Genomic DNA, 26,957 nt, shown 5'->3' on the forward strand with positions numbered 1-26,957 from the left:
CTCACACCGGCAGTGTCCTCTTTCTGGGCCGCATGGTGGTTGTGAGGAGGGCTGTGCTTCACACTGCAGGACGTGTAACAACATCCCTGGCCTCACCCGTTAGGTACCAGTCACCCCCGCCTTCTCTCCAGTTGTGACAACCCAGAATACCTCCAGACTTGCCACATAGCCCCTAGGGAGAAAAGTGGGTTGAGAACTGGGGACAGGCAGAGGGACAGGGAGCCTCCGAAGGGCTGTGGCAGGGCAGCGATTACCCAGGGTGGATTGTGGGAACCCTTGGCAATCCCTTGCCTGCAGGAGGCCTTTGTTTCAGTTCTTGCACTAGGATTTTTTCGGTTTTATTGGGCCAGAAATTCAGTATGTCAGGCTCCTCTGCTACTTGTAACACCATGAGCGTTACACTGAACGCCGTGCACCAGACACTGTGCTGACACGGTTAACATCAGGTCTCCTCCCGTTTAATCAGAGCCCTGTGAGATGATGTTATCACCCCCATCTCAGAGCTGTGAACTGGCCTTGGACCCCAGCCCTCTACGCTGCTGCCTCGCTGCTGCCTCCCCTGCTGCAAGTGCGGGGCCTGAGCTGGAAGGGCCACTTGTAACAATGGGCCTCTTAGGAGGCTCTTGCACCTTCGCTTAAAAACCAACCCAGTAATACTTCTCAGTGCTTAATCTGGAGTAAGAACGTCCCCCTTTGCCCTGGTCTCATAATGTGAGACATACGAGGTTCCTGTGATTTTCGGAGATGGGCCCCTTGCCCCCCCCCCATCCCCTGCTGGACTGACCGGGAACTTGAGTGTCACATGAAGATGGGTGTTCCCCGTGACCGTCACAGGGTTCCCCAGCTAGAGGCACGAGTGTTCGGCACTCTCCAGGGCACACACACCCCTTCCCAGCTTTGCAGCCGGTTTTCCTCATCAGCCACAAGCAGAATCGTCAGTCACAAGCAGAACCGTAGGGACAAGCAGCACATTCATTACCCCCCAAAAATGTCTCTCAGCCTCTGCCAGAGGCCTCCCCGTGGACAGCACTGGCCTTTTCACTGCTTCGGCGCACATGTGCCCAGTCCTCTCTGGGACCCACGCCACTGGAACCTGTGGGCGTGAAGCCGAACCAGGCTCCTGTGTGTATGGAGGCAGCTACACCATGGAAGGAAGTCTGAATGTGAAAGATTTCATTCTCAGGCCCAGCTTTCTGTTTACTTGGCCCCCACCGAATACTCTAACATAGTACAGTAAAAGTTCAGAAAGAAAAGAAAGGTCCCCCAAATCCCACTGACGAACACACAGGAGGGCAGGGCGCAGCCTGGCAGCGGGGCCCGCGGCAGTGGCTCCCCCAGTGCTGAGGTCCCCTCCCGGCCCGGTCCCACCCTGCCACCCGCCGCCCGCATCCGCTGCAGAGGGGCGGCTTCCCCTTTCCCTTCCGCTGCTGGCAGATGTTGCGGCCGCAGCAGGAAGCTGGAGAGCGAGAGAACGCGGCTGATAAAGGCTCAGGAAGCCAAGGCAGCCTTTGTGTTTAACAAAGGAAATAAGGTTTCCGAGAGAACAAGCCTGATGTGTGTGGTTCACTCCAAACGTGGCCCATTCCTTCCTCGGGGGAGCACTTGGCCCGTCTGGGGTGGTGGGGGGAATCTGCACCTCGCTAAGCTCATTCGCCTGCTTTCAGAGGATTTTCTTTTGAAGTCTGCTCATTGAGGTTCACAGGCATCCCCAGATCATTCCCAGGTGACCCGTATGCAGGCAGAGCCCCAGATGCCCTCCCGCCCCCGCGGGAGCTGTTAGCCCCTGACAGCCAGAGCCAGTGTCCCCATCTTGGCCTTGGACTGCCATTCTGGGGAGCCTGCTCCTCGGGATCTGGGCGTGCCCTGCGGCAGGACTCCGAAAGCCAGAGCACACCCGTCACCAGAGTCACGCTTGTGTGCCTTTGTGTGAACCAGGTAAATCCAAAGAGGAGCTCCTGAAATTCTCTTGGCCCTAATCAGGAGGGAACAGATCCTCGGCAACAGCAGTCCCTAGAGTCACTGTTAAAGAGCCTGAACATCCTGAAACTATCGCCACGTTCCTATTTTGTGTAAAATGCTACACCCCTCGGGGATTCTTTAGAGAAGACAATTACTTACATGTTGTATTTTGGTTTTGGTTTTTGGCCTAACTGCTCTGCACCTCACTTGTCAGTGCTGAAGGATGTCCTTGGGAGAATCTCGAAGCAGCCCAGTGAGCTGGAGGACCATGCAGACCGCCTGTACGACGCCATCCTAGCCTCTCTGGACGTGCTGGCTGGCTGCACCCTCATGCCTGACGACTCGCCAGCAGCACGTGGGAGCCCGGATGTGAGAGGGCTGAGTCTCGTGAGTAAGCACCCCAAGTTCTGGTGAGGGGCCCCGGTGCTGGCCTAGGGCACACAGCTCCTGCTCCGAGAGCTGGCTAGTTCCTAGATGCTTGCTGAACCAAGGGCTGTCGAAACAAAAGAGAAGCTAGAAGGCCCTTATCACTGGAGGGAGGTTGGGCGGTGCTTCCCAGGACTTGACTTCACCCCTGCCTGTGGCCTGCCTGGGACCAGGGTGCCCCACGCTCACACTTCTGTGGCCATCCCTTCACCCCCATCCCTTACAGACAACAGGGGCAAAGCTCTGTCCCTAAGCCAGTCAGCCGGCGTCGGCCTCCAGTACAGCCCATCAGGCCACGTGCTCTGTAGGCTCTTGGGGCGCCCCGTCCCCAGCAGCCCCAGCACCAGGTGCCCGTCCCTCCCTCCCAGCAGTGGTCTCGGCACACTGCCTGGCAGACAGGGCCGGGGGGAGATGGGCCACATGCCCTAGAGACCTAACAGTACAACCTCCTTTTGATCTTTGGGAAAATCAGGAAGAGGAGCTAAGAGCAGAGGGGTTTGGTGCCCAGTGTGGGATCGCCGCTGTGCCACTTTCCGCGCGTTCCCACAACTGGACCATACCTTCTCTGAAACTTCCTCTCCCACAACCAGAATGTGGCGCTTAATTCACAGACTTCCTAGGTGACAATTCACTGTAGCCAAGAGGGGATGAAGGATAAAATCAAGGTATGTCAAGAGGAGGGAATCCCTGTACTTGCCTCCGAGATTTGAGCAATGGTCATTTCAGGTCTAAAATGAATACAAGTGATTGCTGTTGTCACTTCTTCCTCTGCAGCATCCCACCTGTAAAAAGTGTGTCCCCTTCTCTTTCAGGCACCTTCTCAAGCAGAGATGTAATCTGTCGACTAAAACCTGGCTGGTGGGAAACTTCCAAGAAGCCCTTGTAAGAACCATTTAACACTGAAGTCAAGGGGAAACTGAACTCTAATGTACTAGCTTTAAAAAATGCCTTTCTCTCCCTGAAGTAAGGGCTACTGAGTTACTATTTAAGATGAATCCTTCCAAACTGAGGTTTCCTTTTGGTGCTTCTCTACAAAAGCATGTAGTTTTGCAGTTTTTGATAAAATGAGGCTAATAAGGCTTACAGATCTTTCATTCCCCTCTATCCAATTAAAAAGATCAGGGCTCCTGAAATAGTCCACGTGCTGAGGTCATTTGAAGAAGGTTCACGTGATAGAAGGCACCAGATACTTGGTATTCTCAGGCATACCGCAAGACCCAAGAGGCTGGGAAAAATGAGTCACTGGCCAGGCACTTGGGTCTTTTTTATAAAATTAAGCTTAGGTTTATAAATCCCTCTTGAAGATTTTAGAGGAGACTTTAAATCTCCAAATTAATAGAAAGTTCTGAACAAATTTATTCTGGGCTGTTAAGACACCTTTTAAGGTTTCTTCAGGGCTTAGTGGGGCACCATCTGCCTGCCTAATACTGTAAACGGAAATGTGTCCAAGACTTAGGGAACTGCCACTGAGCTTCTGCAGGACCGTGGCCTGATCCCCCACACCTCCGGGGTACCTCCCAGAGGACGCATTGCTCCATTCCTACTCTCCCTTGGAAGAGTGGCTCAAGATCAGGGAAGAGAAGGGCACGGATAGGACCACACAGCCTGGTTAACTACGGAAACTAAGGCTGCCAGAAGTGAAACAAAAAGGGGAAGTTCTTCATTGCTTGAGAGTGACCTGTACCCTGATGGGAAAAAATCCGTGGATCATTTAAAGCATTAGTTCTGTAGCTTTCTAATGCAGAACGATCAGCTGTTGCTGCGGAGTCTGCAAAAAAAAAAAAAAAAAAAAAAACCTTTAAAAAATTTCTCTTGTGCCATGAATGAAGATGGAAGGAGGAAAGCACATTTTCCCCCCACGTATTTCTAGTATTACAGTGGGTGAAGATGTCAGGAAAGGATTCTTCACACTGAAATATATGTGAGATAAGCACTTAAAGATCTTTTTTTCAAACTGCTTCCAGATTCTCACTTGAGGAGAGTTCTTAAAGGAAGATCTCATGTTTATAATGAAAAATGAACAAGTCATCTTGAACCTAACAGTGACATTAGAACGATTATTCTCATATAATAATGAGACCTTTGACCTTCCCTCAGAACAAAATATTTAATAATGCAACTTACCTTCTTTAAAAGACGTTTAGGACTTTAGTTCTGGGGCCACATAATCATAACACTATGTCATCTAACCTCCATATGAACCTAAAGTCCTATTACTGTGACTTTTCTGGTTTAAAATCTCTGACTTTATTGCCACTGGGAAAGCAGCTGTTAAATTCTAATACTATTTAAAGACTCACTACAGAAGTAAACTATATAAAATGCACTACATTTCAAGTGCCTGCTGCTATGGTAGGATTTACCAGTGAGCAAGGGCACGATCAGATTTAAACTGTATCATGACTCTGCTAGCTCCATGTTAATTTTGGTTCCACAGTGAGATTTAAAAAGGACAAAACAAAACATCTCCAGAGTGAATAATTATATTGGTAAAACATTCTTAAAAATCTACAAATGCTTTAAAAAGGCAGGTATGTCTAATGGTCTCTTAAATTGATCTTTTTCACTTCTCTTGGACGTGGCTATAAATCGGTACATGCCTTTCTACTCCGTGTTACAGGATAGCCCTGAGGCTTTAAACTCATGAATTTACTAGTATCTGATAGATGTTTCTGGTAGTTCACACAAAAACAATAACAACAACAAAAAAAACCCTCGAAGATAACTCTAGGGAAACAAAGTTGGCCAATGTTACAGCAAGTGAATGCTGACCACGCCATCCTGTTCCCATCCAACCTAACAGCTACCAGCTTCAGCAGACAGGACAGTATTTCACTTCAGAGTACCTGATTCCCAAGAAAGTATTACTTTATTCAGAGATGACCTAGAATATTTTTGTTCATCTCCTTTGAAATAAGGTGTGACTCTGAAGGTACTCTGCACCCAGCTGTGCCACGGAAGGGTTCTCAGCACAGCATTAAGTCTACGTGCAGCAGGGCCTTGGGAAGTTTAAGGCTGTCCCTCAAACTGCAGCTGGAGTGGTTTCAGCCTAGGAAGACGCTCATGGACACGGCTGGGTTGGGGCAGACGGCACGGCAGTGGCTCACACTGACAGAACAGTAGTTTTAAGAGCCCGAGTTTACCTGTAGTAACGTCTCCTAGCAGTCCCTGTCAGTAAACAGATTCAAGTCCACAGGGAAGGGGTAGCACCAAGTAAGACCTGGGTTCGTGTTGCAACTCCACGAATAGGCAACGCTGGCAACATAGAACTGTTTAGGAGCTTAAACGGGAACATCAAGAATGGATGATGTAAACTACGCTGCAGTGGCAACATGTATGCTAGAGACTTCAGTCCAAGGTAGAAGAACAGGAAGTTCCTGCTCAGGCCAGAATGGCTATCATTCTACAAGAGTTTCCCAGAGACCGCAACCACTCGGGCTTAGAACACCCCACTTCGGTAAGCTAATTCATGGCAACCACTGACATTAAAATGACAAGTGGGAATTCCCCCTTATTAAATGAGCGAATTGTTAAAGCCCATAGTACCTTGAGGTGTTTGTACTTGAAAATGGGAGTAGAAATGGGAATATATTTGTTTCTGAACTGCATTTATTGTCATATGCATAAAAGCAAATAGTGAAGCATGCTGAAACATCTTGTGGTAAGCCCCAGTCTTGACTGCCATGGGGGAAAGAACACTAGATTTTTCAAGACTACATAAGTATGTAAATATGCTTATATCTTAAATTCATGTAATGTTTCTTGTTAACTCACCAATAAGCTGCCAGTTTGAACAACTTGCTGTATGAAACTGAAGTGCACAGCATCATGCTAACATTTGTAGCATTCGTCTACTTTAGAAGATAGTTTCTGAGTCCTTTCCCCCTCTATACTACATCATTAAGGGAAAAACCAAAACTTCAAAGCATTAAAAAAAAAAATCTTCACCCAAATAACTACTGGTAACTTGAGGGATTTTTTTTTTCAGTTGCCTTATGCGAGGATGAATAGATCCAACAAGCACATCTATAATACAAAGTAAACTATGATTTTATTGTGAAATTCTCATAGATGGAAAATTAAATTGAATATTTATTCTGTCCATTTCATTTTACAATAATCTTACCACTTATTTTTGTACCATGTATTTCAATTGCCTGTTTAGTGAAAATAAAGAAACCTATCATTTTCGGCTTGTTTTTCGTTTAAATTTTATCATTGGATTAAAGATCCCACCATAAAATGTGTTGCCAACAGCCACATCCCAAGCGCCTAAGTAGAGAAAGTGTTTTGGCTGCTATTTCAACCCCAAGGAAACAATCTCTGACATCTATCACCTCAAAATGTCATCGTTAGCAAGACTCTTGTTTCCCACCATAAAAGCAAACCTTAGGATCTTTAAGGTCCTATTTAACAAAATTTTCACATGTGCAAAATTCCACTGAAATAAATACATTTTTCTCATTTATCATTCCCACCCAGCATTTGTGTTTTCAGTTAATTTTTAGGGATATAGTTCCTAAAATTAGGGCAATCAATAGTAAATTTCCTGTTTTCTACTTTAATGCTTTAACTCTCCTCCAACCTAAATTACACAGTTGTGGAGGATCAAATAGTTGACACGTGACTCAGAGCATGGAAGAAACAATATCAGCACACACGTTCGTCTGATCACTGGCCAGTTAGGAAAGGTGTGCTGCTTTCCACCTCCCCTCTACCACAGAAGAATTAACGAAATGTTGATCGATGAAGCCATTTCGGATGGTTTCAGAGAAGGAGCAGAGATAACAGACTAGCTAGCATACATTCTAAACTTGTTTTCCATACAATTTAGTCTCCCTGAACCGCTAAGGCTTGGTTAAATCCCTACACAGCACAGAAGCCTCCCTCGGTCATTTACTGGGTATTATTATCTGGAAAGCATATTGGATGCTGCTCTAAGATAGGTCTACGAGTGCCCTGGTTGCACACACAAATGGCTGTTTTGAGTATAAATAATGCAAGGCTCTATTTCCCTTTAACCGTAAGAATTAAAACAATACTTATCACCATACAGTTTGATATTACTTCCAATAAGTACAATATTTATTAAACATATCTTCAGTTGTTTTGTTACATAGTGTGCAACAAATTACAATATTCTGCAGCCACAAATTATATGCAGAGTATGAAGAAACTATTAATCAGATAGTGTAATCTTTCCGTTTATAACTCTACAAGGAAGAACTAGCAAATCAGATCTTACATATAACATCTCACTAAACTTTATGCATGGAAAGTGACAGACACTGGTTGTGCTGTTTGATACAAAATGGCTGAACTTCATCTTCAGAAGACTAAACCTGACATCTAAACATGCCAATATAAACATCAAAACAAAATATATTCTAACCAACCACGGGAAACAGTCTGGTATCAGGAAAGCAACAAGGATTACACACATTATTTTATAAACCAGCACACAAAGGTTTAAAACAGTTCTGAAAATGAAGTTAGCTGTCTTGAGTCAAGGGAATAAAAAAAAAGTCAGTATTGACCATTTACAATCTCTGACCTTTGTGGAGACGGTAAGAATCTGTTGTAGTGCAGCTACATACAGTACAATTCAGGCAATTTTGTTTTTTCACTTGGGTTCAGATTGCAAATTCTTTGCTGTGAGAGAAAGACGGAGGCAAATTTTAGCAGCAACCTCCACCTGACTGCTTGACCGGAGTGCTCTGAATTTTCACATTGGACTTCTCTGCACCACCAGCTGTTGCTCCAGGACCCATTCGCTTTTTAATCTCAGCTGCCATCGTCATGAAAGACTGTTCTACATTCGTTGCGTTCTTAGCACTGGTTTCCAAAAATGGAATTCCAAGGGAATCCGCAAATTCCTAAGAGAATAGGAAGGCTTAATTAACACTGACAATTTTTTCCCACCTAGTGCATTTCTATCATCTGAAATGGGGAGTGAGGAAGGACTAAGTTTAAGTGAATCCATAGATACTGCATGGATTGTCACTATCTGCGTGATCCAGTGCACTTATGTAGGCGGCTATGGCTGTCGTGTGACTCCACACCCACACACAATTCAAACTGAACACCTTCAAATTCTGGCTGAAAATCAAACTTGAAACATACCTTTGCTGTTGTGTAGTCTACTACTTTCTTTGTGGTCAGATCGCATTTGTTCCCTACCAACAACTTGTTGACGTTTTCACTGGCATAACGGTCTATTTCCTGCAGCCACTGTTTAACATTATTGAAGGACTCCTAAGAAAACAGACATTTTTAAGAATGATCATAGCTCTGGACACAACGGCTCTAAACAAGCAAGTAAAAGGTCTTTCCTGGCCTAAGAAGAAACTAGTGAGACAACTTGAGCTGTGCTGGGAAGAAAGTGAAGTGACATACTAAAATGACTAGCCGTACCTGCATGAAAAAGAGATTAGAATTTTAATGCTTAAGAAAGAGAACACACCAGTTCATCATTAAACTACAGCTCAGTCAAATCTAGCTGTTTTGGAATATGCAATTTAAATGCACCTATAAAAACCTGGTTTTTGAAATTTGATAAAACGCTGGTTCATATACTAGAGTGCCTACCTACATGTTAATACTAGAGATATCAAAAGATATTAAATAAATGGGTCCAAGGTAAAGAAAGATGTTTTTCTTTTTCACAGACCTATTGAGGGGAGGAAAATTTTGATACTTCATAATATCATGGTAATGACTTGAGATTTTTAAAATTAACATCATATCTTCTATTGACATCAGTGACCCAATACCTCTAATGGCACTAAAGTCTAGGATTCTAGCTATCTCTTAATTAGCTATGATTTCACGGTAGCAGTGAGATTTAACATCTGCCCCCAAGAAAAATGTTATTTTAATAGTCAAAGTTTACCTTTCATTATTTGATAAGAAAAAAATGACCCTGAAGTTTTCTTATCAAAAGAACATTCATGGCCTCTAGACCACCATCTTCACACTACCTCTATATCCCCTATGTTCTTTCAACAGCTTATCTTTAAAAAGGGGGGAGGGGAAAAATTTTTTTAAAAAGGGGGAGGGAGGGGAACAATGAGCATCTAAAGATTATTTTATTTTTTAAAGATTTTATTTATTTATTCATGAGAGAGACAGAGACACAGGCAGAGGGAGAAGCAGGCCCCACACAGGGAGCCTGATGCAGAACTTGATCCTGGGTCTCCAGGATCAGGCCCTGGGCCAAAGGTGGCACTAAACCGCTGAGCCACCAGGGCTGCCCCAAGATTATTTCTTTTAGAGTGAAAGAGCATGCTCAAACGGGAGGATGGGGCAGAGAGAAAGAAGCAGCAGACTCCCTGCTGAGCATGGAGCCTGATTTGGGGCTTGAGCCTGAGCTGAAACCAAGAGTTGGCCACTCCACAGACTGAGCCACCCAGGTGCCCCCTCATTGTCCTCTTAAAAATCTTCCTCCGGCTCATCCTATTTCAGACCCATATCCTCCACACACAGAGACCTCTAATCTCACTTTAGACAACTCTAAGAGGTCTAGCAAATTCCTGCTAATACTTAACACCAAGAACACAGTACACACTAAACAATCCACAGTTCCCTATGAACTCTTGCTGAAATGATCAAAAGATTTCGTTGATAATAAATATAAGCAGAGTCCCTTGAAAGCAAATGTAAAGCCAATTACTAAATTTTCTATTAAAGGAAAATAATGTAAAATTTTGGTTGGATATTCAAATAATGGAGGGGAGAAAAATACCAATGTACCTGCTTTAAACTTCCTACTTTGTCACTAACAAAACGTACCCCCAGAACTTACCTGATCTGTCACGTCATACACAACTATGATGCCATGGGCTCCTCTGTAATAACTGGAGGTGATTGTTCGAAATCTTTCTTGGCCTGCTGTGTCCCACTGTTAAAAACAATCAAGAAATCCAAAAAATTCCATTAAGTAAGAGTTGGAGGAAAGGGAAGGAAGAGGGAGAACAGTTTAATTTACATAGTTTTGGAGACTATCAACATTTGACATGGAAACATGACACTCAGTGCTCACACTACTAAACTGCTAATGGTTATTAGCAAATACCGGAAGGCTCAGAAAATGGATCATACTTTTCATATACCCTAGAGCCCTTAGCATTAAGCAAGGCATTCAGTATGAATGCAGAGACAGGCTGACTTATTAGGCCGGCAGCTTTCCTAACACCTCGCTAACACTATACTTCCACTTGCTGGCACAGGCACTGAAAGGACCCAAATCTGGTACCTACTAGTCAAGACAGCGCTTCAACCATCTCAGGAAGATACTATGTCAATCCGAGGAAAAACAATTTAAAGAAGATGATTCCTTATACCTTTATAAAACTAATTTTAAGAGCCATTTACCACACTTCAACCATGTTGGCTTAAGCAATGAAAAGAAATGCTTACGTTGTTACACTAAAATTCTGGGTTTAAAAAACACTGTTAAAAACATCAAGAGGCAAACTCAATTGTTAAGGCTTGGTTTTAAGAAGAGCAATTACTCCTACTCGATGACCTCTTCTTAAAATACTTTTGTAATTAGAATAGCTACCTACCCCACTAAAAGCTACTGGTAAAATATAACACCTTGACTGATGGGGAAATAGCACAGTGGTTACTTAATGGTTACCAATAACAAAACAAAACAAAACAAAAAAATGGATTCGATGCCTAAGTGGAGATTAAGACATAACAGCCTTTTAAAAAATTATTAAAAATTTTATTTTTAAGCAATCTTCACACCCAACATGGGGCTCAAACTCATAACCCTGAGATCAAGAGTCCACTGACCCAGCCAGGCACCCCAACAGCCTTCAAAGGTAAGAACTGTAAGGTTTTGTAATATACCTATGAACTTGACACTGATCTCCACTAACATCTTAAATGGTAGAACTAAAGGTTCAGGAACACTCAGTGAAATCTTTTTTTTTTTTTAAGACCCAGCCCACTTAGGGGTGTTAAAAACAAGTTGCAATCCGGGGGGACATCCAAATACAGACTGGATATTAGAGAATATTATGACATTAGTGTCAATTTTGTTAGATGTGAAAATGGTGGTTACACAGTAAAACAGATGCATTCTAGAGTATTTTTGGAGTAAAGCATAATGTCCATAATTTAGCATGCTCCAGGAAAAAAAAGAATGAAGCGAATAAGGTAAAATGTTAACAACTGTTAATCTAAAGCAAACAAACAAAAACAAGTCACCACAGCTTGATTACCTTTTCTGTCCAAAGTACTAAGGTTGAGAGCGCAGAAGACTATTTAGATCTACTGTATAAGTGAGGAGCCTCAAAGTCTTTCAGGATATCCGTGAAGAAGCATGAGCTTTGGAGTCAAGGCAACCTGACTTCAAAACATCAAACCTACATTCCTGGTTATTTTACACTAGGGAGAGTCACCTAACACTTTCCTCATCTACAGATCCTAGGTATCACTCACCTTATTGAGCTGCTAACAGGGTTTAAATGAACTAATGTTTGCAAAATGCCTAGCCTGATTATAGAAGCTGCTCTGTAAAATAGGGGTTCCCTTTCCACCCACCAACCCTTTTCACAAAGAGAACGTTAGACAAGAAAAGGAAGAAATTGTTTCTGAACAAATGTTAACATAAATAATCGTAGCTAAGCAGAGACATCCAAAGAGTAAGATGTCTGATGTCTCCTCTCCTCTCTGAAAACTCCTGTGACTTTTCATCCTAACAGTACCTTCCTCTCTAACTGATCACCCTTTGTATCTAATTCTCCTTACCCCTCATAATCACAGGGTAACTGATTTTCCCACGTTTGTCTTTCCCACTAAAATGGAATCTCCTCCTATGGGGCCCTGTTTCCTTCATCTATCTCTACAACTTCATATCTGAATGGATTTTGAGGGATCCCTGGGTGGCGCAGCGGTTCGGCGCCTGCCTTTGGCCCAGGGCGCGATCCTGGAGACCCGGGATCAAATCCCACATCGGGCTCCCGGTGCATGGAGCCTGCTTCTCCCTCTGCCTGTGTCTCTGTCTCTGTCTCTCTCTCTCTCTGTATGACTATCATAAATAAATAAAAATTAAAAAAAAAATGAATGGATTTTGAGAAAAGGGCATGAATCCTGAAGTGCAAGGGAGGAGAAAAAAAATTCAAAGTCCAAATCAAAAGAAAATTTGCCACATGTAGTTCACACTGGCTGGACTATCTCATATTTGATTTGAGGAATCACATTTTAATAAAAGGCATTCATACAATGTGCAAGAGTGACTCGAACTGTAACAGGCTCTGGAAACATGCTTCCAGAAAGGAATGACTGACTTCAGGGGTAGAAAGTTGTGGTAAGATCAATCTAAAAGGCAGGTTGCCAATCAAAATTGAATTGTGTTTAGGCAGTGCCAAAAGGCAGAAGAATATGAGAAATTAAAGGAAACTGGCTTCAGCTTAATATAAAGAATTAACAATAAAAAGTTATTTATTAAGAAAAAAAAAAAAGGTGGGGGAGGGGGGACAACCCTCAGCAGTTTAGCGACGCCTTCAACTCAGGACCTGATCCTGAAGACCTGGGATGGAGTCCCACATCAGGCTTCCACATGGAGCCTGCTTCTCCCTCTGCCTGTGTCTCTGCCGCTCTCTCTGTGCCTCTCATGAATAAATAAAATCTTTTAAAAAATTATTTATAAATGGAACTGCTTTGAAAAATGGTGAACTTCCCAGCAGTGTTCAAAAAAAGGCACCAGCTAGCGAAAGGAAATCCCCATTGAAGATGAAAGGAAGACTGAGTATCTGACCTGTAAGATGCCCTCCAGCCACAGGGAAGTAATAATAAATGGATGTTTCACAAACATACACTCAAATCTTATGAGCTCAATGATCACACATAATCATTTCACATCAATGATTAGACAGCTGAGTACATCTTTTTTTGCAAAAGTATTTGTGATACACCAAGTATACAGTTGGCAATCTACATATAACAGGAAAAATCAATATGGCACATACTCTCACCAGTTCAAAGAAAAAAAGCTATTTTTGATAACTCTATCCTTGCAAGTCCTAATTTATAGTATCAAGTAGGTTCACTTGTATTGAAGTCCACAGTTCTTTTGTAATGTACCTTCTTTTTTCTTATCAAAGGCAGATGAGAAAAGGGAGCAACTAAAAAAAAAACCTGTCAAACATCCATTTATTTGGGTATGTCACATGACCAGTAGCATTTATATAATGCCCAAAAGTTTACGATGGGCTTTCACATACATCACTGTGTGCACATACAGAACTACTAAATTTGGTTCTCACAACTACCTTTTAAGTTAGTAAATCAAGTATCATCATGGTCATTTTAGAGATAAGAAATGGAGTCCCAGGAAAAAGGCTGAAGTAAGTTAAACGTATGACTCTTTCACTAGTAAATACCAAAGTGAAGACAACATATCCAAGTTTTCCAACTCCAAATCCAGAACTCCTAGCAGTCACTGGTTTTCTATGTTACCTCATATGAAGAGTCAACACCAAAAGATACTAAGAAATTAGTGTTTTTAAAGACCACTGGTATGTCCATACTGGTAGTGCCCAAACCCATACAAAGGTGATACAACTGAACTACAATTGCCTATTTTTAATTTGGGGTTGGGGATGGAAGGAACCCATAAGGGGGCTAGGATGGCACAGGGACATAAAATACTGAAGAAAGCTGTAAGTCATTTGGTTCTGCCAGTAACTGTGGACAAGTTATTAAATCCCTTGGCATTAATTTTCTGAGCTCTAAAACATGGAAGTTTCCTCTTCAATAAAATTCTTTCTACAGAGTTGGTACATACAATCTAATAAATACAAAAGAACTAAATAAAACTCTTCAACTGTCCACATATGAAAATCCTCTCCTAAGGTTCCTTTTAATGTTTCGCAGTATTCGGCACAGTAAGACACCAGAAAATGCTTAATCTACTTTCACTATTAAGACAAATTTCAACTGAGACCCTTACCCCAACACCTCCCAACCCTGCTGGTAAAAGCACAAGAACTAGGACCAAGTTTGACTTAACAACATGTATTTCTTTGCTTTATGAAAAGCAAATTCAATGAGGAAGGTAATCTTAGAGAAATCATTTTTTTTTTGAGAAATCATTTTAAGTCTAAATCTTATTCTACCATTCTATCATAGGTGCGTGATTCTTACGATCCTTTAAATTTTAGCATATTAAAAAATAACATACTACATTCTAAATTTACCAAAATAATTTCCAAAAACAAATTCTAGTCTAAAAATGACTTACTATTTGAAGCTTGATTGTTTTCCCATCTAACTCTATAGTTCTTATTTTGAAATCCACACCAATTGTGCTGATGTAGCTTTCTGTATATGTATCATCCTGAAGGGAAAAAAGGTCAACAAATAAAATTAATGTTCAACAGAGGAAATAAGAAAACATGTCAACTTTTATCTACAAAGCTGAAGAAGCTTATAAGCCATAACATGTTGAGAACAGCTACTTTATCCCACTCTAGTACTCAGTTCATGTTCAGATTACAATACATTGTTTAATAGTAGTTTCTTCTTAGGATTTTCTAAAGAACTGTCCTCTAATGTTACCAAACCTCTCTAGGCAAATTCTTTACATACATCATATCAAAAGAGGTCGCTATTTTCATTGATTACAAATGATTTTTCGAATCGCCTAATCAGCAAAACTTCTGCTTCTCTGACCCTCCATCCAATGTATTCACCACAAAGAAATGATCATGTCATTCTCTTCCAGTGTTTTTAGAAGTCAATTTTATTTCCTAGCTATGACTTTTAAAAATCAAGATATAATGCATATACCATAAAATTCACTTTTATAAAGTACACAACTCAGTGGTTTTTAGTATATTCCCAAAGTTGTGCAACCATAACCATTATTTAATTGCAAAACATTGTTATCACCCTAAAAGGAAACACTGTTAGTAGCAATCGCTCCCTATTTCCTCATCTCCCCTTTAACTCCAGAAACCGCCACCAATACACTTTATGTCCCTATGGCTTTGTATATTCTGGACATTGCATGTGAATACAATCATGTATGTGGCCTTTTGTGTTTGGCTTTTCATTCAGCATAAAGTTTCCAAGGTTCATCCATGTTACAGCATGTACCAGCACTTCGTTCCTTTTTATGACTGAATAAGTTCATTGTGTGGACAGACAACATTTTGTGATCCATCCGTCAGCTGATGGACATTCAGGTTGTTTCCACTTCTTGGCTACTACGAATAATGCTGCTATGAACATCTGTGCATAAGTTTTTGTGTGAACAATGTTTAAACCCAAACTTTTAAAATTGCACCTGTTTTTCTCAAGTATCTGTTATTCAGAACGGAAACAAAACTAAGTGAAAATGTTTTTCAAAAAGATATGTGAATAGAGAAATGAGGCTATCACCGCCTAAACCCACTGAATAATCTTAAAGATGCAAGCACAAAGCAACACCTACCAAGTACTCTGCTAACGAAGATGGGCCTAAATCTATTAAGAGCAGCCTTAACAGGGCTTTGATGATGGAAAGGTTCTATAATCTGTGCTGGTCAATACAGTAACCACTAGCTAGTGAGAATAAGGAACTGAATTTTAAATTTTATTCAAATTTAATTAAATTTAAATAGCCACATGAGGCTAGTAGCTACTATAGGAATATCACAGTTCTGGGGCTTCCAAATACTGTGTAACACAAGAAATAAAGGAATAAGTTTAAACTGGCCACAAAGAAACAAAGTGACAAATCTAAAATGTTGGATAATATATATGACAACTGCCTAAGTTCTGTGAAAAATTAAAAGACACGAAAAATACATAAAATAAAAAGGAACGTTGGAAAAACTCTAAGATTTAAGCAGCAGACAACCAAATGGAATGTACAGACCATGCCTGAATCCTGATTGAAACCAACTATGATACCATACTTCGGCGACAATCAGTGAAATTTATTTTGTAAGCTGACAATTGCACTATTTTATAAGAAAATGACCAGTTTTTTACATTTTTTAAAAAGATTTTAAGTAATCACCTGCAATGTGAGGCATGACTCACAACCCCAAGATCAAGAGTTGCATGCTCCACCAATTAAGCCAGGCAGGCACTCCAAAAATGTCGTTTTTAGAAATGCATAATAAAGTACATAGGAATAAAATGACACATTTGGGGAAGGGAAGGGGAGGGGAGGGGAGGGAAGGGAAGGGATCAGTGTGGGCAAGTCTCAGTAATGATGAATGTAATGTATACATGAAATTAAAACAAAAACGATCTCTTAAGAAAACTGTAAAATGTGATGAGAAAGAGTCCCAGGTGGCCAGAAGTAGCTATGCACATGCAGAATCACTGGGTAAAAGGATATTTTTAAAGCACTGAATGCAATGTGACAAAATGCTGGGTCACCATTATTAGGCATTCATTTTTTTCAAATCTTCTTTTTAATTGAATGTCTGGTAAGTATCAGGTACTACAGAAAGTGGATGGAGAATGAGTGCATTCACTTAGCACTCCCACAACAGGCACTTTGTTGTAAGTACTTATTATAAATGCTTTGTCAGAATTCTTCTAGGTCCCTAATGTGCCTTACTTGCATGCCACTGTGCCACTGCACATGCTCTTCCTTCTGCCCAAGTTTTCAACATCTCTTTCTGCGTACCTCCTAATCCCCAGCTCCTGGGTCACAATTTTTATTCATTCTTCAATGCTTAGCTCAGGTGCTACCGACTGTCCAAATGTTCTTGAACTCCTTGGCTAACAGAGATTCTTTCCTCTGTGCTCCTGCAGCTTATACATTTCTTTATTATACCTCTGCAACTCATCTCTATTCTAGGGGCCCGGAATCAGTATTTCTTAAATGCTTCCTGGGCAATTCTACTGTGCAGGTACGCAGTACTGAACACCTGAGACTTAGATCAAAAAGCATCCCAGAGAGGATTTTCTCAGACACAGACACCTCAGGCTGTAACTATGTTCATCAAGAGATGCCAGATTCTTCCAACATAATAACCTAGCACTGCTGATTTAATATTAGGGATGATTCCTGATTTTACTATTTACCAATTTAATAAAAATTAAGTACTACCTAATTTTAAAGTCCGTGATTTCAAATAAAACTGAAATTTTCATATTTATTGTCAATTTGTACTTTTTTTGTGAACTGCCTGCTTGTGTAGTGTTTGCCCATACTTCCATTAGGACAAACATCCTTTTCTTATATATTGAGACTATCATCCCTTCCTCATAATATGTATTTTTGCTAGTATCGTGTTTCCTAACATTTTCATGGATGTGACATTAATTTTAATGCAATCAAATTTAAAAACCCTTTCTTTCCTGATATGTTTCCATGTTAGAAAATATTTTCATACATGATTAAAGAGCCACCTATGGGGGGGAATAAAAAGAGCCACCTATGTTTTATTCTAGTAGTTCCTTGGTTTCACTGTTACATATAATGAAATTATATATATTTTAAATGATATTAATATAGTCACTCATCAGAAAAGTCACAGTATCTGGCATGCTATCAAACTCATAGTGATGAATTTTAAGTTTTCTAAACTTCTAATTTTCCCTTGAAAGCTTGAGTTTCATTACAGCAAATGCTATCAGATATTTTCCTTCAAAGATAGTCTCAGTTGATTTGAGGAAATGTCTGTGCAATACCACCAAATTCTACATTACCAGTTTGTCCATTCTTTCAAGTAAAACAAAAGAAACAAAAAAAAAAGGAAAAAAAACAGCTATTTCAGCTCACAACTCAAACACCTATACAAGTGCTTTAATCTTCCTCAAGACAACTAACATACTTCAGTCTGCAGTACAATGTACTCCTCATTTTTTTCCCACACGCAACATTGAAAAAAAAAAAACTCAAGGATCAAGATTTTTAAAAATGAATCATTTTTACTGTTCTCATTGGACACTCTTAAGTGAAAATCCACCTCCCCACCACCCACCCCACGAATACAGGTAAATACTATGACTATGAATACAGTTCAGCACTTAGCACTGCCTTATTGTGGTGATGAGGCACCAGCAATTTTACCCACCACAGCATTTGCATCATCAGAGCAAATGTCAACACAGTGAAAAAGGCAAATGTCTTTTGTCTTAGTACTAAGTAAGTACTTACTTAGTAAATACTAATGGCTTAGTATTATTAGGATAAAAGTTTTAATCTCATGGACCCTCTGAGAAAGTCTTGATGATCCCCAAGGGTCTTTGGTCCATACTCTGAGAACCAATGACCTAGACAGTGAGAAGGAAAACATGCTAAATTTGAAGGCAGTTTATAAAGACTATGAAGGAGACTGTGGATTCTATTCAGTAGGTTCAAAGTTATATACCTATTCGTAAAGTGCAGCATATAGAACACTATGCCATTGTCAAAAAAAAGTACCAGGCCCTTTTTCTTTAATTCTACTAAAATTTTAGTTGAAAATTCATTTTTTCATCAAGTCACTTGAACACAGGCCAACTATTTGAACTCTACCAAGAGTATTAGACATTCTAAGTTTAATAATCATGCTTTGCTGAATTTCTTTTAAAAGCAAAAGCATTTCTTCTACTTTAAGAGTCTACGATATCACTGGGAATATATGCTTGGAGGCTTTTAAATATATCAATTCTGGAAGAACTACTTTAATCTGAATAAAACTGTTTAATCCTTTGTCTACCTAGAAAACACACACGGCATTAATATCTTTAAAGGCATTTCAATTTCAACTTACTGCAAACCTAAGAAGGAGGCAAGACTTTCCAACCCCAGAGTCGCCAATCAGAAGTAACTTGAATAAATAATCACTGCAAAAAGAAAAAGAAGATTATATTAATAAAAAGCATACTACACTGTAAGTTCTACAACAAAAATATAGCCAAGAATAATAGCTCATCCGAGGACTTCTGAAAGGCCCATAAATGGCTTCAGAAGCCAAAACTGCAACCCAACAGCAGAAACCCTTTTTATGAATCACTGGACATGACAGAATTATGTAAAGTTAAGATATAAGCAATGCCACCCATGGTCTCTTGAGATCAATGAACTTCTACTTCCAAGGAAGGAATGAAAGAACATGTAAGTAATGTGTACTCCTGGAGAGCCCAAGAGACTTATGCTAGATAAATCCAACTCCTCTGCACTATTAGAATACAGGGAGTTAACTTTCCACTGTTCTTGCCAATGAAACATAAATCTTTCTTTCAAATTCCAAGACCAGATCAGTATTTCATAGCAATACTCCAATGAAGGGGCTTTTACAACCCTTTCCTAGCATCTAAGTGGAATTCTCCCCATTAAAAAAAAAAAAAGGATCATTTAACTTCTGAAAACCTGTATCAAAATATTTTAGACTAGAGATGTGGTAAGATCAAATGCTGTTTATGTCAACACACAACAGGAATGCTTCCTAAGTGTGTTACAAATTATATTATGGTTAAATGAAATTAGTAATCAATTTTCCAAAAATCAACTTTTCCAATTACCATATTCTTCATTTAATTGATGAGAGTTTCTGATAATTTAAGGTTCACAGCTACTATAAATAATATGAACAGTTGAGCAGTCTTCTCTGCAAAGAGATAATTATTGCTAAAGACTACTTTTGTTCTCTTCCAAACCATCAGCTTTACTACATGACCAGAGAAACGGAAGAGAATGGCAAACAAAATCAAAATTGAATACACATACCTGGAGAGTGCAATTAATAGCATGTTATTTGCATTGGGGCATTTAAAATTACCTACAACTAAAAAAATGATAACAAAATCACCTACTACTGTAGTAGCTTATCTCTAAATTATTCATTTCCAAATGTTCAAGAGAATTCAGAGATTTGAGACTGCTTAAAAACATTTCTCTATAATTTATGAAACAGAACACAGTAAAAATATTGACAAAAATATGCAAATCTAAAAATAGAGCACACAGGTGAGAATTCTGGTATAGAGAAAGAATAATTTAACAACCGGTAAGACTTTACACCTATTTTTCCTTCATTCCCCAAGAATTTGGATTTTCAGTCTCAATATAATTTGACTTGAGTGAAAAAACTGTATTATTCTAGTTCAGGAATCTATAGAGTTACAACTGTTAGTAATCACTCTTCCACTTTAGATTTTCTAGCAAACCCTATTCACTGTTCTCAAATCAGAACTTCCTCTAGTTTTTTTCATGTCTAAATATTTAGACACTGAATATTTTCTCCTTGTAAGTAGTCTAGAGTTTATTTTTCCCTACTCTTATGTCTGACATACCTTGTCTATAAACTGATTATTCTGTGTATCCAAAATCTAGCATTGTACTTTTACATAGCACATGCTAACACATTAAAGAACATTTTAATTTTGCATTTTTTTAAAAGATTTATTTATTCATGGGAGACACAGAGAAAGAGGGACAGGTAGAGACACGGCAGAGGGAGAAGCAGGCTCCGTGCAGGGAGCTCGATGTGGGACTCGATCCCGGGTCACGCCCTGGGCCAAAGGCAGGCACTAAACCGCTGAGCCACCCAGGGATCCCTAATTTTGCATTTTTAATCAGGTCTCTTTCATTGTAAAACACTACTAAAGATGATCTACAGCCAACCTTGATTAACATTTTGGGCAAAAAAACTAGGGGGAAAAAAATGGATGGGGCTGTGGCATGTCAAAAGGACACAGGAGCCAACCTGAAAGAAAGTTCTCTCGCTGGCCAAAGCAGAATAACTTGAGCCACAAAATAAGCAACCATGAATATGGGGTTATAAGCCAAAGAATAAAATAAAATCCATGAGTTCATACTGGTTATCAATTATTAAATTAAAAAGTGGGATAAGAGACTAATCTTCCTTACTTACAAGAGTCCAAATAGTATGTGTTGAAGGAATTCAGAGGTAGAAACTCATCAATAGATCACCACAGTAATAACTGCTACAGGCAAAATCCACTGGTGAATGCTAAAATTTGTGAATGAAACTTCAAGGAGAAACAAGATATTTACATGGCCTCAAAGTATGTCCCACCCCCAAATATTACTGTGGCAGCTTTAACATATACCCACAGATTCTTTGAATACTCCTCCCTCTAGAGGATGAACTTAATTCCATTTTTGCTGAGTGTGGGCTCTTAATAACTGCTAAGAGTATGGAAAGGAAAATACAGTAACTTTACAAAGTAGAAACTTGACAGACGCCACCTTAACTGATTAAGGTGAGTAACACCAGGAAAAGATCATGTTGATATCATGTACCCTCTGAGATGACTTGATGAGTAGAGTGCTTCACCTTTACAGTATCTTCCCCCAAAGTCCATAACCCCAGTCCAATTATGAGAAAACTCATACAAATCCAAACTGAAGGACATTTTGAGAAAATACGTAATAGTACTCTTTGGAAAGTGACAAGATCATGAAAAACAGGACACTCAGAAACTCACAGACTGAAGGAAGCTAACACACAGAACAACTAAATATGACATGGTACCCTGGACTAGATTCTGCAACAGAAAACAAACAGTAACAGAAAAACTCAAGAAATTGGTAATAAAAGTCTATAGTTAATAACACACCAATGTTAATTTCTTAAATGTACCTTGGTATGAAAAATGTTAATATTAGAGGAAGCTAGGTAAAGGGTATATAGGAATTCTCTGTACTATTTTTACAACTCTTCTATAAATCTAAATTTATTTCAAAATAAAAAGTTTAAAAAAAAAAAACACTAAGTATGAAGACGTTAGTGAAATGGGTACAAAACCACAATCTTTTTGAAAAGAGTTTTTAAACCTAAGAGAGACATCATGTTTGTGTTTTCTCAAGTTAAATCAACATAAATAAAAACTTAATACCTGCTTTTGAGGCACGAGTATTTTTATTTTTTATTTATTTTTTTAAAAGATTTTATTTACTTATTCATGAGAGAGAGAGAGAGAGAGAGAGAGGCAGAGACACAGGCAGAGGAAGAAGCAGGCTCCATGCAGGGAGCCCGACGTGGGACTCGATCCCGGGACCCCAGGATCATGCCCTGGGCTGAAGGCAGCGCTAAACCACGGAGCCACCTGGGCTGCCCACAAGTATTTTTATTATCAGAGAAAATTATTTTGAGATGCTTGAACTTAATAGCAACGCAAGCAGATATTATTTTAATTTAAAAAAGAGAAAATTCAGTGAGAAAGCAAAGAAAGGTAAAACTGACACAGATTAAGGCTAGACAGGTAGATTCAGGGAAATTAACAGCCTTTAACAACTGGATGGTGGGGCATCAAAGATAATAGCAAGTGAAAAATGTTTTGCTATCAGTTTTTCCTATAAGTCGATTCGTGGTCTATTTTGGCATTATTGGAGATTCTTTATGTCCAATATTTAAGATCTGAACATAATCTTGATACCTCTACCATCTTTGCGTGCAAGCACTAACAGAAAGTTTCCTGTACCTTTAAAAAAAAAGACTATTGTGAGAGTATGAAACATTGCACTTTTAAAAAGTCACGAAAATAAGCTTTGGTTCAAAATTCTACTTAGGTAAAATGGTTTCCTTCTCATGGAGTTACCAAACTACGTACAAAAAATATGTAGTAAGGGATGAATCTGCTTATGTCGGAATCTAAAATGCTACTGGGAATTCTAAACCCTCTAAAAGGACTGTTTATGTGAAACACTCTCACTGTGAAAAGATTATATTTTGTTTAGTATAACCCATTTCACATTGTTTTAAATTTTCACAAACATAAAAAATGTGGGGGAAAATGGACACGTCTAAATTTTAGGATTACAATTGATATTTTCTTTTTTATACTTTTTTTGCAGTCTGCAGCAAGTCCATGATACTCTTATAGCCAAAAAACAACAAAAAAAATGCTGACAAGAGGAATAAGTTTTAATCAGAGGGCTTGTTCAAAGACTTAATATCTTTGCAAGTTTGCCCAGAGTAACTGACATAAAACAAATTATTTCTAAGTAGGTAGAGCAGGGAAAGTAAATTTGTTTTTTCATCTGGAACAAATTCACTTGCATGATAGGAATCATGCTGCCATTTTATAAATGTCCTAACTTGAAAATAGCCTAAAACTAAGCTTACATATAAAATTTAAAACAAAATTATGACTGATATTATGACGTAGTGGCCAAACATATTTTAATTCACTATTAAACTACATACACTATTATACTTTGGGGTATGGAATGATTAATTAAAACTTGGGCTACAGTTTAATTGTGTCTGAACCTACATGGTCCTCTTCACTCATCTTAAGTATGCTCCACAGAAAACAATTCAAAATTGACCATCAGGCTGGAGAAGCAGTAACAACTTTTAGTTCTTGCACATATTTGTACGTTGATTTTTAGAAAGCACATATTACTTTGAGGATTAAACTAAATAAAAAAACAAAATAAACCTTCAGCTATGGACAAAAGCAGTCTGTTAGTCAAAATAAACAAAGAACCAATTATCAAGAATCTGAGAGTACAAGAGTTGTTCCTCCAAATTTAAGGAAATAGCTCAGCAATTTTTTAAAAACTGTCCCCATAATCTACTAATACTACACATTTTTCTTTCATAATTAGAGACAATTAGTTTTCCAGATTCCATTTTAGCTCCATTTAGAACAGTGTTCCAAAAATTCAAAGCTGGAATTATGAAAATGAAGTTTGGTAGTGCTAAAGGAAGTGCCAAGTCATACATGAGGACAAGAAAGTAGATAGATGGGTCTTACAACCTATAAAACAAGTATTTGCTGAAAATTATTCCAAGGAGGAGGTGTATCATCCACTACCTCTTTTACCTTTCAAAGCCTGCATGGGTTTTACAGCTGGAAAGACCTGTATTTGAATCCAGGCTCCATCGCATACCAGCCGTCAGGTCTTGAGGCAAGGGACTCCCTCACCACAAGCCTCAATTTCCTCATTTGTGGGAGATTCTATTAGCACCCTCTACCACCCAATTAGGCTTCTCGTCAGAATTAGAAATAATGCCTCTAAAACCTGTAGCACAGTATCTGGCACATTACAGGGCCACACAACAATAAGTGGCTATTATTATTCCTCCTCCCTCTCCAAATTGTAAGGTAACTTGATGGAAACCTTCAAGAGCTGTGACATTACTTTGAAGCTATTTATCCAAAGCTTCTATTCAGATGATAGGTGACAAAATGTCACAGGAGTTTACCAGTAGAATCTCAGGCAAAAGTTTAAAAATTACACAACTAACAGTTATAAGTACTATGATCACACTAGTCACAACTCAGAAAGTCTAGTAACACTTAAAATAGTAACATGGTCTGCAGCAAATGTGCCCTCTCCAGCAAAAGAAAAGCAATTCTCTGCTTCTTTAGCTTTACTCACAAAAAGACATCCATGACTTCTAAGAATCCAAATATTCAACAATAGTCATGAGGATAGAAAAACCAAGAATGGATGCAATAATTAACTTCAAGCCTAAAGCAGCTTTAAATATCAACCCAACACAAGATGTGGAGAAAATCGAAGACCATAATATGCACCTCATAACATGTACTTCATAAAACCTTAACATTTCTAAAAAGACCTAATCATGAATTTTAAAACAAACTGACCACAAAAATGTTAGTCGCCTAATTAACTGGCTCAAAATTTAAATTCCCAGAGTTAACCACACATAGTAAATTAGAAACAGCATACTAGAACTGTGAAATCACAGGCCCTTGAGTTAAAATTCCAATTCTGCTACTTACTCTGAATGCCCTTAGGCAAGCCATCTAAACTCTTCTCTTCCTCCGTTTCCCCATTTGTATAACGGGACACTGTTTCTTCAGAGGATTGAGGAAATAATGTACATACATAAAATTTCTGCTGGTGGTGACAACTCAAATTGTTAGTTGTTGACCACATCCCATGACTAGCACACCAATGGTTCTGGAGAGTCCTCCTCAGTGCTCTGTCACTCTCCAGCTAAGCCAAACATAAGTAAAACTTTCTGTTAATGACAGAAATCACACCTCTTTTCTCTAAATCTTTTGTGCTATTTAGCCATCCTATTCTTTATTTTTTTTCATCCTATTCTTTAAAAGTACCTATCACAAGGTGTAATTTGTGCTAATACTGCGATATTGATTATATTTGTTTGAGGATGAGTAAGCACGTGGGAGCAGAGTCCATGTTTCATAATCAAAACGACAAAAACAAAAAACCTCCCAACCCCTAGCATACTCTTTCTTGGTGACAGAGAAAAGGATGGATGTTTTCTTTACCGAGCTTTTTTCTAAGGTTAAATTAACTCTGTAAGTGTGTGTGTGCGTGCACATGCATGTGTATACACACACATACATGTATGCATTTACAGGAAGATTTTTAAAAATCTGTACTGAAAGGATTGTTAAGGTAAAAAACAGACATAATTGTGTGATTATGTGCAAAAAAAAGCTTTAGAATTGAAACTACTTGCCATTTACATATATTCCAACCTTCGTTATTAGAATATACATGTCAAATAACATCTTCATAGTACTTACTGTACAGTTTACTGTTGAGACTCAGAAGTGAGGTGGTACTAACCATATTTTATGGATAAAGAAACAGGCTCAAAATGCATAAATAGGTTGCAGATGTAAGTGGCAGTCTGAACTTAAACCCAGGGTTTAGAACTCCAAATGCTATTTTTTTTATCATATGACATCCTTCAATGACATACTTTATATACTCAGATGATAAAAATATCAGTAAGTTAACCTAGAGGAATGAATCAAATCATCTATGAACTAGCACACAGGACCTGACCAAATATAAAGAAAAGTGTGATTCACTGCCTAAATTAATTCAGAACATCTGTGTTAGTAGGGAATAAGTTGAGCTTAGCTCAAAAAGCATGGTAAATTTTAGAGCTCAGACTTCATTAGCTTTAGAAAGTGATGAACTCAACTGCTCTTTATGAAAACAAGTATTAGCTACCAATCTACAAATAAAGCACTAAATAATTATCCACAGTGTGCACAAAGTTGCTTCAAATGTCCTTTTGTAAACCTAGCTATTCAACTTATAAGTTTCATCAAATGCTTAAGACTATAATAAACTTGGCTAGGCATTTATCCTATCTACATCCACATGGATTCTTTTTTTTTTTTTAAGATTTTATTTATTTATTCATGAGAGACACAGAGAATGAGAGACAGACACAGATTCTGAGGTAGTAAAGATACTAGAGATAACCTGTTCTTAACGCAAATGCTAATGTTCTGTGAACTTATTAGTATGCCTCATTTCAAAGCTCTTAGAAACAATCATATATTAGTAACTTAATGAGAAACAGAAAGGTAGCATTTAAAAAAAAGAGAACAGAACAGGTCATCAAAATAAAATATGCCCAAAGAAATCTCACATTTTAAAACTAATTAGTAGTTCAGGACCAGATTTTAAATTAAACTGTCAGGGGGCGACTTCCCCGTCTCTGGCCACCTCTCCGAGTCATGGAACCTCGCCCAGGAGCGCTCCCCATTAAAGCACTCTCGAACCTAAAAAAAATAAAAAATAAAAAAAATAAACTGTCAGGGGATTCCTGGGTGGCTCAGCGGTTTGGCGCCTGCCTTTGGTCCCGGGATCGAGTCCCACGTCGGGCTCCCAGCAAGGAGCCTGCTTCTCC

General features: G+C 39.2%; 2 protein-coding genes across 6 annotated transcripts in view; one reads left to right on the top strand and one right to left on the bottom strand.

The window, feature by feature from the left end:
• Positions 1–6,576, top strand: part of CEP68 (centrosomal protein 68) — a 25,130-nt gene extending 18,554 nt beyond the window's left edge. For 2 of the 5 annotated variants that reach the window (XR_011997713.1, XM_072740999.1), the window contains exons 6-7: positions 2,174–2,346; positions 3,198–4,034. Coding sequence is in view for 3 of the 5 variants with exons in the window: in XM_072740999.1 (XP_072597100.1) it covers positions 2,174–2,346; positions 3,198–3,221 (197 nt within the window). In the remaining 2 variants the exon portion in view is untranslated. Of the gene's footprint in view, positions 1–2,173; positions 2,351–3,197; positions 4,035–4,349 lie in introns of those variants that run through there. The other 3 variants (XM_072740998.1, XM_072741000.1, XR_011997714.1) reach the window with 3 other exon arrangements.
• Positions 6,413–26,957, bottom strand: part of RAB1A (RAB1A, member RAS oncogene family) — a 27,592-nt gene continuing 7,047 nt past the window's right edge. Inside the window, exons 2-6 of the mRNA XM_026017821.2 lie at positions 19,104–19,176; positions 14,642–14,737; positions 10,190–10,285; positions 8,509–8,640; positions 6,413–8,261 (exon numbers count right to left, since the gene is read on the bottom strand). Coding sequence (XP_025873606.1) covers positions 8,064–8,261; positions 8,509–8,640; positions 10,190–10,285; positions 14,642–14,737; positions 19,104–19,176 — 595 coding nt within the window. The 3' untranslated portion in view covers positions 6,413–8,063. The remainder of the gene's footprint in view (positions 8,262–8,508; positions 8,641–10,189; positions 10,286–14,641; positions 14,738–19,103; positions 19,177–26,957) is intronic.

Source organism: Vulpes vulpes, chromosome 16 (genome assembly GCF_048418805.1).
Source record: "Vulpes vulpes isolate BD-2025 chromosome 16, VulVul3, whole genome shotgun sequence".
NCBI lineage: Eukaryota > Metazoa > Chordata > Mammalia > Carnivora > Canidae > Vulpes > Vulpes vulpes.